This window comes from Trichosurus vulpecula, chromosome 1, assembly GCF_011100635.1.
Source record: "Trichosurus vulpecula isolate mTriVul1 chromosome 1, mTriVul1.pri, whole genome shotgun sequence".
NCBI lineage: Eukaryota > Metazoa > Chordata > Mammalia > Diprotodontia > Phalangeridae > Trichosurus > Trichosurus vulpecula.
The window spans coordinates 254,789,319-254,802,016 of record NC_050573.1 but is presented as its reverse complement, the minus strand read 5'-3'; the positions used below and the strand labels follow the sequence as shown (position 1 = coordinate 254,802,016).

The following is a 12,698-nucleotide window of genomic DNA, read 5'->3' as shown; positions in this document are numbered from 1 at the left end:
CTAGATCTCACCCTCACATGATCTAACTATCCTCACTAGCTCCTACCTCTCCTATATCCACTATATCACTCCTTCCTTTTGCTGTTAAATGTCTTATAAGCTCTTCTCCACTTTCTCTCCTCTCACTCTTTTCTTAACTCTCTGCAGTCTGGATTCTGATGTCAACATTCAGATGAAACTACTCTCTCTAAAGTCATCAGTGATCTTTTAATTTCCAAATCTAATGGGTTTTTTTTCTCAATTTTCATCCTTTTTGACTTCTTCAAAGCCTTTGACACTGTTCATTACCCTCTTCTCCTTTATACTCTCTCCCCTCTGGGGTTTCATGACATTCCTCTCTCTTGGTCCTCCACCTGCTGATCTGACTGATCTTTCTTAGTCTTCTTTGCTGTACTATCTTCCAAATAATGACCACTGACACTGATTGTCACCAAGGGTCTCATATTAACCCGCAGTTATTAACCCTCATCAGCTCATAAAGTTTCCATAATCATAAATAATTCACTAAGGAGATGATTCCCATATCTATTTATCCATCTCCTTATTACCAATGGATCAATGGATCAAATATAAACAGATCAAATATAAAATCCTTTGTTTGGTTTTTAAAGCTCTTCATAATCTTCATAATCTGACCTCTTCCTATTTTTACCATCTTCTTATTCTTTATTTCCCTCCATATACTTGATGATCTAGCATCAATGGTCTTCTTGCTGTTTCTTGAACATAACTCTCCATCTCTGGACTCCATGCCTTTTTACTGGCTATCCTCTGTGCCTGGAAAGCTCATTCTTCTTATCTCAGTCTCCTGGCTTCCCTGGCTGCCTTCAAGACTCAGTTCAAATCTTACCTTCTATAGCTGGCCTTTCCCCGCGTTGTTAGGACCTTCTCTATGAGAGTAGCTCCCATTTATACCGTATATACCTTGAATGCAAATAATTGTTTGCATGTTGTCTTCCCCATTAGAATATGAGCTTCTCCAGGGCAGGGACCACCTTTTTGCCTTTCTTGGTATTGCTGGTGCTTTGCATAATGCTTGGCACATAATAACTGCTTAATAAAAGCTTGTTGATCCACTAATGACGAAAAGGACGTACAATCACTTGACTCTAATCTTAAACCCTCTTAAACAAAAACAAGCAAGGAAGCCATACCTGACTCAATTCTGTCCTCCATTATTGTGACATAGTCATCTCGATCTGAACGAGATTGTTCATGCCAGAATCCCAGGGCATGGAGGAACTCATGTTGAACTGTGGCTATTCTGTCACAACCAGATCCTATGGAAAGTTCCTGTTTGCCAACATGTCTATTCCCTACTGAAGAATAGCACCTAAAAACAAGGTACAAAGTCGTAAGATGATTGACATTAAGTGCAAAGATTACACATGTGCTAGAGATGCTGGTAAAAGGCATGATTATTTGACATATTAACAATTAGCCCTCAAATAGGAATTCATAGATAGATTATCAATACGACCAAAGACAAGCTAGAGATAACTATAGCCTGTAAAGTTCTCTATCTGAAGGGATCAAGAGCAGAGGGCTCCCACAAGAAAGCCCAAGAGTGGTTAGAAACCTATAGTGAAGACCAACCCTAGGCCAACTCAGGGCTCGGCTTTGTTTACTAAAGCATTAATTAAAAATCCAATACACATTCCATGCAAATTGCCACTCTATCTTCCCACTCATGAAAACTAAAACCCACAGGTGAGCTGCATAAAATTGCCCATGGGACACATCTTGGACAACCCTGGTGTAGACCTTGGAAGTAAATGGCAATAGTAAGTATGGACCCTGTAGCATTCAGACTAGGTCAGGCCAGGTGCTGAGATACTAAAGTTCTTAGTACTCTGTCCTGAAATGTCACAGAAGGTCATGAAGATCCAGTGTTCCAAACCTCAAAGATCAAGGAGGACCTAAAACCTCCTCCTGCTGGTGTAGGCATTAGTGTAAACATACTATTTAGAGGTGGAAGTCAGCACAGGAACCCAGACTGAGACCTAGCAGGATGGATAGTCCCAACGAAAATCAGAGTATGGGGTGGCGTATGACCCTAGCATAAATGCCTAATTCAGGAAGGAATGCTAGAGTAATGAATAAACAGAAGGAGACACAGACTATAAAAGTACTGCAGATCCAGAGATAACTCCAAACTACAAGGAAAGTGTAGCTCTATAGCAGGGATTCAAAGGAAAAAATGTGTTATTCTACAATGACTATATGAATGCCTAGAAGAAATGAAGACTGAGATGAAAGGTGAGATTAAAACTCTGAAGGGAAGAATTAGAAGAATTCAAAAAAAAAAAGCCTAAAAGAGAAAGTAGTAACTCATATACATACAACAAACTCCCTGAAAATAAAAGCACACCAAATAGAAACCAGTGACTCCATAAAGAAGCAAGAAATAATGGAACAAAATCAAAAGATTTTTTAAAAGAGAAAAAAAAATTAAGATATCTAATATAAAAAACTGGCTTGGAAAAAAAAGCCAAGTAGAAATAATTTAAGAATCATTGGTATTCCTGAACACTATGATTTAAAAAAAAAAAAAGGAAGACGGCCTAGACACTGTGTTTCAAGAAATCATAAATGAAAACTGCCCATGTCACCTACTGACAGGAATATAATAATATTGTAGTATAGAGGAGACATAAATTTTTGGACAGGGATACTGTGTGGATTTGTTTTGACTAACTATGCTTATTTGATGCAAGGGTTAGATAATTCCTGTTTTTAATTGGTAAGAGGAGGAGAGAAGAAGTACTAATAATAGTGATGCCAAAAGAGGAAAAAGAAAATTAGAAAAGAAAAAAAAAGGGTTAATGAAACATTTTTAAAAGCACACAGAGGAGACCAGGAGAAAATTCAGAAGGAAGCACAAATGGGAAAGTTTTAAATGTAAGGTACTGAATTTAATATATACTTTTTTAGAAAATCAAGCCAAATTTAATTTTATTGTTTCATATAAAATCATTTATATGTAGAGAGAGAGAGAGAAATGCTTAATTTGAGGGGCGTTTGTTAGGTTCAGACTACAAAAAAGTAAATTTTTTCAAAGGGTAAAAGTAGGAAACTAAGATTATTCCAGAAGATCCTAGATCAAGATCTTACACATTATAGGTAATTGATAGTAGTTTGCTCGATTAAATGATTAAGGCAACTTTATAAAGTAAACACAAATAGAACTGTCTAGATTTTAAGAAAGCTTTTGATAAAATACTTTCTTGTGGCAAAATTATCTTACTAGAAATGAGTGTCGCCAAATGGTAATAAAAATGAAAAGAATTACATGGACTTAAGAGAATTACCAGGATGAACCACTCTGGAGAGCAATTTGTAACCATGGCCAAAGGGTTATAAAATAGTGCATATCCTTTGATCCAGCAATACCAATACTAGGTCTGTATCCCAAAGAGATCATAAAAAAGGGAAAAGAACCTACATGTCCAAAAATATTTATAGCAGCTCTTTTTATGTTGGCAAAGAATTGGAAATTGAGGGGATGCCCATCAATTGGAGAATGGCTGAACAAGTTATGATATATGAATGTATTGGAATACTATTGTTCCACAAGAAATGTTGAGCAGGGAGATTTCAGAAAAACTTGGAAAGATTTACACGAACTGATGCTGACTGAAGTGAGCAGAACCAGGAGTACACAGTATCAGCAACATTGTGCAATGACCAACTTTGATAGCCTTAGTTCTTCTCAGCAAAGCAAAGCAATGAACTAAGACTATTCCAAAAGACTCAGGATGGAAAATACTATCCAGAGAAAGAACTATGGAGTCTGAAAGCAGATTGAAGCATACTATTTTCTCTCTTTTTCATTGTTTTTTTTCTTTCTCATGGTTTTTCCCTTTTGTTCTGATTCTTCTTTCATAACATGACTAATGTGGAAATATGTATAATATAATTATAATGTACAGCCTTTAACAGATGGCATGCTGTCTTGGAGTGGGGGGAGGGGAGGGAAAGGAAAAATTTAGAACTCAAAATCTTATAAAAGTAAATGTTGAAAAAAAAAAAAGAATTACCAGGATGGTTAAGCTCATAACAATCTGAGTCTTTCAAAAATGCAAAGTGAAAAAGGAACCTGAACACAGGACAATTAAGAGATTAAACTTAGTGGTTAATGTGAAGAGAACAGATGCTAACAAATAACTGAGAGAAAAGGAAACTGTTCATTTTCTACTTTGCTTCCATTTTCTCTATTAGGAAGGCTAATCTTCTAAATGAAGAGAATAGAACAAAATTAGGTAAATAGAAGTTAAATCTCAAGAAAAGCAAAGACTATTATGTGAGATCACTTGGAGCACTGAAAGATTTTACAGATGTGAGTGATCAACAGCTGGGAGTGGCCTTTGAGAAACTCTCATAAACCAGAAGAGGTAACACTGGAATAGAGACAAAACAATGTCTTCTCTTTTTCAAAGGAATAGAGAAGAGATGGTTTAAACTATAGATTAATGAGCTGAAGATCAAGATAAACAATGGATGAAGCTCTAGAATTAACTTTAAAATGTGTGGTCTGAGAGAACTTAGAGAAACTTTAATGAATATGGGCCAACATTGGCTTGTAACCTCATTTTCTTTTTGACCAGACTACTCTCTATTTTCCATCTGCAGCTCTGATTGGTTGAACAAGGTCCATTATGCCCCTGTGCAAAGTACTCCCTGGTGAGGCAACCTCTCACCCCTTTCTAGTTTCCTTTTGAGTGCTGCCTTCTCCCATTAGATTGTAAGTTGCTTGAAGGCAAAGACTATCTCTTCTTTTTCTTATTTGTTTCCCTAGAACTTAGTAACTGGCACATAGTAGTTGTTTAATAAATATTTATTGAACTAAATGTTTATTGGCTGGCAGCTCAAGGAAATAAAATAGACTTAATATCCTGAATTTCAGCAAGTCATTTGACATAGCCTCTCAAAGTATGCTTGTGGCATAGAGATGGGGACTGAACTCATTTATCTAGGGAACTCCCAAGAGAGGAAACTCTCTCCACCAATATAGGTAGAAACAGAGGCCACTAAATCATACTTAAGTATCCCTGAGCATAAACTGACTTACAAAACCACATATTAATATTATCTATGTTTTATTTTATTTTGATTTGTTTTGTTACATATTACTCTATTACATTTTAATCTGGTTCAGACTGTACTGGGGATGATTGAAATACGTGGTGTTTGAAAACTCTGGGCTCAGAAATTAAGTGACTTGCCCAGGGTCTTACAACCATATGCAAACTTGAACCCAATTCTTCCTGGCCTCAAGGTCAGTTGTATAGCCACTATATCACATTGACTCTTGTGGACAAAAAATGGAGAGATTCCATTCAATTCGACAAATAAGTATTGAATTTAATTGAGGAATTTGGGTTGATTAGGGTTTTATGGTATGAAACTGGTTGAATGACAAGTCCTAAGTGTATTGATTAACAGAACAATGTTAGACTTCATGAAAGGATAGATTCTATCTTCAGCATCTTTGTACCGTTACCATGTCTAATATGGTGTCATACACATAGTAGGTGCTTAATAAATGGGCAAAATCAGATTATAATAAACATCAATGGTAGCCAAAGACATACATGTAGAAGAGAGAGGAGGGAAAATCTCCCTCTTAGTTTCCTTGTTGACAATTTGGGTATTTGGGGCTGTAGGTTTTGGAAATAAGTATATAATAAACCTCAGGGTTTGGTTTGTTTGGTTTGGCTTGTTGTCTTTTGCTTGTTTGTTTGTTTGTTTGTAGCAAATTCTGTATCACTCCTCCTTCCCTGTCTCCATAAGCCACTTTCCAGATACAAGCCAAACACTTCTTGATGTTCAGTCATTTTCAGTTGTGTCTGACTCATCATCCCATTTGGATATTTCTTAGCAAAGATACTGGAGTCATTTGCCATTTCCTTCTCCAGCTCATTTTACAGGTGAGATACTAAGGCAAATAAGGTCAAGTGACTTGCCCAGAGTTATGCAGCTAGTAAGTGTCTGAGGTCAGATTTGAACCAAGAAAGACAAGTCTTCCTGACTCCCGGCCTGGCACTCTATCCACTGCACCATCTAGCTGCCCAATTCAAACATAGGGAACACATAATGATGAGGCCTGGGGGTAATTGCTCGGATTTACAACATGCTAAAGACCTTCAGTTTTCAGGAAGTTCTTAAAAATGTCAAATCTTTCTCTTACCCACTTCCTTTGAACACTGAAATGTAGTTGTCTTCCCCTTCCCACGGCTTAAAGTCAATGCAGGTTTTTAAACGATACCGTTCAAGTGCATTCAGGATAACTCCTTTGGCATTCATGTCTGAAGAAAAAGAGGAGACAAAAATAGTGCCTGTTAACCACCAACAGGATCCTGGATTTAGAGCTGGCCTTTCCCACCAGAACTAAAACCTGTCTCTCACAGGCCACCAATGACCAAAGCCAAAGGTCCTTTGTCAAGTCTCATCTTTGGACTCTCTGCAGTTTTTGACACTATAAATGACTCCCCCTTCTTCATACTTTCTCTTCCTTGTCTTCAGAGATACCATGTCCTCCTAGTTCTCCTCCTACCTCTAACCTTTCGTTTTCTGTCTTCTTTGCTCATTCTCTACCCTCATCCTAATCCTTTAACCTGGATATTCCTCGATGGTCTGTCCTTAGGATTTTCTCTTTCTCTCTTCCAGCATATTCTTTCAGTTCCTTAGCTTCACCTTCTGCCTCTGTGTGAATGAGTCCTAAACATCATCATTATCACGAGATAATTTATTTTGTGCTTCCTACACACCAAGCACTGTGCTAAGCATTTTCCCTATTATCTCATTTGACATTCACAGCATCCTTGGGAGGCAGGTGCTATTCTGATCCTAATTTTACAGTTAAGGAAACTGAGGCAAACGGAGGTTAAGTGACTTGCCCAAGATCACATAGATAGTTTCTGGAGCCAGATTTGAATTCAAGTCTTGAGGCCCACTGCACTATCCACTGAGCCAGAAGTTGTTTTAAACTCATAGCTCTGTCTACAGGGCATCTCTGTTTGTATGTTTCACCTGCATCTCAGATTCAACATGTCCATAAATGAGCTTGGTCATCTTCCCTCTAAACCTGTTCTTCCTTTTTACATCATTATGTTTGTCAACAGTACCGTCATCCACTCTTTTCTCCATTTTATAACCCTTGACTCTTTATATCCTATACATATATATATATATATATATATATATATATATATATATATCCTTTATATCTTTTATATCCTTGACTCTTTCTATTCCTTCACCTCTCAACTCTGCCTGTCATTTTTTTCAGTCATTTCTGACTCTTTGTGACCCAATTTGGAGTTTTCTTGGCAAAGAAACTGGAATGGTTTTCCATTTCCTTCTCCAACTCATTTTATAGAGGAGGAAATTGAGGTAAATGGGGTTAAGTGACTTGTCCAGGGTCACACAGCTAGTAAATATCTGAAGCCAGATTCGAACTCAGGAAGATGAGTCTTCCTGACTCCAGGCCTGGCACTCTATCCACTGTGCCACTTAGCTGCCCTACTCTCAACTCTAATTACTTTGAAAGACAATGGCCAATAGTGGCTAGGGAGCTGGCCTCAGAGTCAGGACCATCTGGGTTCCAGTCCCACCTCAGACATGTATTGTCTGAGAGTCCCTGAAAAAGTTGCACAGCCTCTCAGTGGCCTAATCAACTCTCTAAGACTACAGATTGCAAAAAATATATCAACCTGCATTGATAGAAGGAGCTGCATAATTTGGAAGTTCTCTACACCAGGGCTGTCCAAAATATGGCCCGCGGGTCGCATGTGGCCCGCAGTGCGATTCTGCGGCCCACCTATGTGTTTTAATTTTCACAAGCAAAAAAATAAAACAATAATTTGCATGGAATGTGCATTAGACTTTTTAATTTCATCACTAATAAATAATCTCATTGATGTTAATTTTCTTTGGTGTTTTTAAGCAGTTTTATGGATGGAACATATCGCACAGAATTTTCCATCAACCTGTGGGATGCGTTCCGTCTGTATGACGCAGACTAGTCAATACGCACCTACCTTTATACTGTTGTATTGTCGTTTTGCTGTTTTGCGTTTGCTTTCGCGCTTTGAGCCTTCGCCTGTAGTATCGATGACGTGCGTTCCCCCACTTTCTATTGGTGTACTATATTTTTTATTCTGGGTGCGGCCCTTGAATAATTATTTTATTTTAATGCGGCCCTAAGATAACCTAAGGTTGGACAGCCCTGCTCTACACTAATGAAATGACAGATCCGGTCCATGTCCCTATCCTTATGATGTCGATCTCACTCCTGAAACCTATCTTAAATCTGTTTCCTCTTCTCTCTTGCCCCTATTACTTAAAAAGGAGGGAAAGAAGTATTTATTAAATGTCTAATATGTGTCAGACACTGGGCTAAGTGCTTTTACAAATATCTCATTTGATCCCCACAACAATTATTCCTGTTTTACAGTTGAGGAAACTGAGACAGGCAGCGGTTAAATGCCTTGCCCAGGGTCACAAAGCTAGTGTATGTTTGAGGTCAAATTGGAACTGAGGTATTCCTGACTCCAGGCCCAGCACGCTATCCACTAGACCTTCATACCAAGTTGCCCTGGAAAAATTCTGGTTAATATGCCATGACAATAGACTTCTAATGATTCTTACACTCTCCACTCTCTGCTCTTTCCAATCCATCCCTCCTTCAGATCAATATTTTTCCTGTTTCCTTATAAATATTGCTCTGTCACTCCTTTGCTGTCATTTTCCTACTTTAGGCTAACAGATTAGGAGCTCTTGAAGTAGATTATAAACACACTGAGGCCCAGTACGCTTAGACAATGGTGTAGCAGGAAGCAAATTCAGATTGGACCCAGCCGTGCGGCACCTAACTTTCCAGGGAATGTTTCCTCATCTACAAAATGAGAATGATAACATTCCCACTACTTAAACTATTGTTGTGAGGATCAAATGAAATAATACATGTAAATGGTTTATAAACTATAAATAGCCATATAAATGTGAGTAATTACTGAAATAGCCTGCTGGTTGGTCTACCTGCCTCAGTCTCTCCCCATCATCCATGTAGCTGCCCAAGTGATTTTCCTACAGCACAGATCTAACCACATCACCTCCCTACTTGAAAAACTCCAGTGGCTCCCTTCACAACTGGGCCTTTCCTACCTCCCCAAGGTTTCTTCTATTTTACCCCCATCTACATTCTCAAAATCCAGCCACACTGGCCTTGCTATTCCTCAAAAAGATACTCATGTCCTTTTCTCTTTCTCCCACACCTTCCTCCCCACCTCCTCCAACCCCCAAACTGGGCACAGATTGCTCTCCATCGAAACTGCTTTCCATTTCCCAGCTGCCCTGGCTTCTTCAAAGACTTAGTTTTCAAATCCAACATATGCAAGAGCCCTTTCCAAATCCCCGCTCCCACCCCAACCCATCCAGAACTAGTGCCTTCCCTCTGAGAGTGGTTTCCATTTATACTATGTAGATTTATAATATGTAGATTTATTTTGGATACTGTGCCCCCTCCCATTAAAATGTGAGCTCCTTCTTTGTATCCTCAGAGCATAACACTATACACGTGTCCTTAATTCTACTGCCCTACCTCTTCTGATTATTTCAAATTTATCCTGCATAGAGCTTGACTGTACATAGTTTAATTCTCCCCTATTCTACTTTTAAATTCCTTGAGAACAAGGATGGCCATTTACCTTTCTATGCATCCTCAGTGTTTGAAACAATGCCTTGCATATGGTAAGGGCTTAATAAATTTTTATTCTTAATTTATTCTTAATAAATACTTGACTATTATTAAGTTCTTCTTTCCCATTGCCTCATTGAACAAAATAGGTGCTGTATAAATATCTTTTCTCAATTAAACAGTGCTGAATTCCAAGTGATTGTATAGCCATTGTAGGTATACATTATAGCTACTCTATTCTCTATAACTTTATAGACCCATAACAGCTCTTCTATCCATTACATCTATTCTATATAGAGAATAGGTGATAAAATACATTTCTCTCTTCTTTGTAGGGGGAGGCACGGCAGATGTAGAATGTTGTATAAACTGTTAGACAAGGTCTATGTGTTGATTGGTTTTGTTTATCAGTTTTTCTTTGGGGAAGGTGCTTATTGTAAATTTTGGGAGAAAATCTCAGAAATTACAATGATATAAAAAGAAAAGGTATCAACAAAATTTTTAAAGGATCAATAAAAATTTTAAAGGATTTTAATTCCTATGCAATGCTTTGAATAATAAGACATTAAAGTACTTTTAAAAAACTTCTGTAATTCAATCCATTAGGATCACATAGGGTTAAAGATGCTCTGAGTACTGCTCTGCTTAAAGTATCACTTTAGTCTTATAAAATCCTAGTGAGCTCAATTTGCCTCAGTTTCCTCATCTATAAAAAAAAGGAAATAATAATAGAACATAACTCCCAAGATTGCTATGAGGATAAAATGAGATGCTATTTGGGAAAAGCCTGACAAACCTTAAAGCACTATGTAAATGTTAGCCATTATTTTTTTTTAAATTAAGAAGGATCAAGGTGACTGATCTGAATGACTAAAAATATGCTGAGAAAGAGAATAGCTGAATACCATACCCTTCCAAAGTTAAATTTTCATCATCAGGCTACAGAAAAAAGGCCCAGTCAAATGCCTCTTCATGAAATAGAAGTGCCCCTTGGTTTTCAAAAGATAGAATAATGGAAAACAATGAACAACGGAACACAAGTCCTGGCATGATCTCTCAAGCTAGAAAAATATTTACTATAGTAATAGAAACAAAATGTGTTTATCTATGGACCAGACTGGCTGAATATAGATGGTTTATCACCAACAAGCTGGTAACTGGACATGGCATCTCATAAACAAAGAAAAATGCAAAATGGCTATTCATCCTGGGCCATTCCTTTCCCCTTCTGTATTGGTGGTGATACAAGGGCAAAAAAAGAAGGCATATGCTGAAAATAATCACAGCTTTTAGATGATCCACAAACAGTTTAAGTCTAAATCGTTAGAAGGCTAAAGAAGAGAGTTTGTCAATGAGCAGTAAGTTGATAGACTACTAGAGGAACTGAATATCACTGTAAATTAAAAGAGAAAATATAAAGAAATCGTAGGTAACTGGAAGGACTGCTCACAGATTCTCCAGAAGCTACTTGGCAAACAGTGATCCCTTCACTAAGCAGAAAGACTTGGTAACCAAGGCAAAAACATTTTTAAGGATAAGTTCATTTGCAATATATGATGGAACCAGATAGGATAAAATTTAGAGCACAGTGAAAAGCGGTGGAAGGGGAAAAAACCCAAAGAAAGTTTGGCATGAGATTCAACTAAACCCCAAGATTAATTTGGAGGGAGAACAATAAATAGATGCCACATGGTACAGATTCAAACAATATTTCTATAATATTGTATTTCATAATCAATGATGGTAGAACCACCACATTTGGACTCTAACATCTAAGCACCCAATGTAATATATAAGGAATAGCTCTTAAGAAAGTGAAGAATGTCTAAACCAGACAAAACATATACAGAAGAAATTCATGCTGAACACAACATAATTTTGAAAGCACTGAGAAACTGATATTCAATATATCTCAGATGGGAGAGAATGCAAAAAGAAAAAAAAATTGTCAATAGTATTGTTACCAACACCCACCACTCCCACCGCCCACCCAAGGCAACCAAGAAGGTATTAGCAACAGATGGCCTGCATGTTTGCTTTCTCATTTCTATAAAATCTATATGAAAAGATGCTATGCTCCTTGATGGCATCCCTGTTGGAAATGTGAAATGGGAACAGGCAGACTTTCACAGATGATTTTCTACAGCAGATCACACCTTCTCAGTCTCATAATAGAGGGAAAGATAAAGAGATTACATAATCATGCTTTGTTTATTGATTACAAAAAAAATTATTCTATCCATATTTGTTGATGCAAAATACAACCTTAAAGGCTCTCTTCTAACAAAGTATCTCACGTTCAAAAGTTAAGATAAAACAAAATTCCTTAATGTATGGATGTAATGAGATCCATAGCTATTCCAACAAGATAAGTTATTGATTTTTACACAAGAAAAAACTATGTATTGCTCAGATTGTGACATGGAGTCAAATTTAAAGCCCAGTGCAAATGCAAAGTGAGCTGGGGCTAGAACTGAAGGGGGAAAAGATAGCAAACTGGATTGGATTTGGGAGATTATGCCGTGTTTTCAATTATCCTAAGTTTCTCCCTGACACTAAAATAAATATTTTAGGACCACATTTTTGCAGCATCCCAGTGTTGCTATATGGCTAATAATCATGAAGGATCATGGTCTCCACTGAGTCAAAATTCAATTTCAATTCAAATTCAATTCAGTTTCAATTCAAAACTTTAATGGAGAGGTGAAAAATGTGTGCATGTATGGGCTACAATATATTACCAGTAATGTCTTATGGACAAGATTTTGCTTAAGATATATCATCCAGAAGATGTTCAACTGGAAAAAGAAGATGATTTGTCAGGCATCAAAAGGAAGAGATAACATATGAATAGTCCAAGGGTTGCACTTGCATCTGTACAATGTTAAGAGATCCAGAGGAAGGCATCTAATCTCCAGAGGATAGCTTCCTTGTGTAGAACTAATGAGAGGTCATGAGCAAAAATCCCACAGAATGGGAAGGAGTAGTTAGGTTAGTA

General features: G+C 37.4%; 1 protein-coding gene across 1 annotated transcript in view; it reads right to left on the bottom strand.

Moving 5' to 3' along the window:
* Window positions 1–12,698, bottom strand: part of MEP1B (meprin A subunit beta) — a 56,851-nt gene that overhangs the window by 36,860 nt on the left and 7,293 nt on the right. The window contains exons 6-7 of the mRNA XM_036741542.1: window positions 6,191–6,308; window positions 1,155–1,333 (exon numbers count right to left, since the gene is read on the bottom strand). Of these exons, the coding sequence (XP_036597437.1) occupies window positions 1,155–1,333; window positions 6,191–6,308 (297 nt within the window). The remainder of the gene's footprint in view (window positions 1–1,154; window positions 1,334–6,190; window positions 6,309–12,698) is intronic.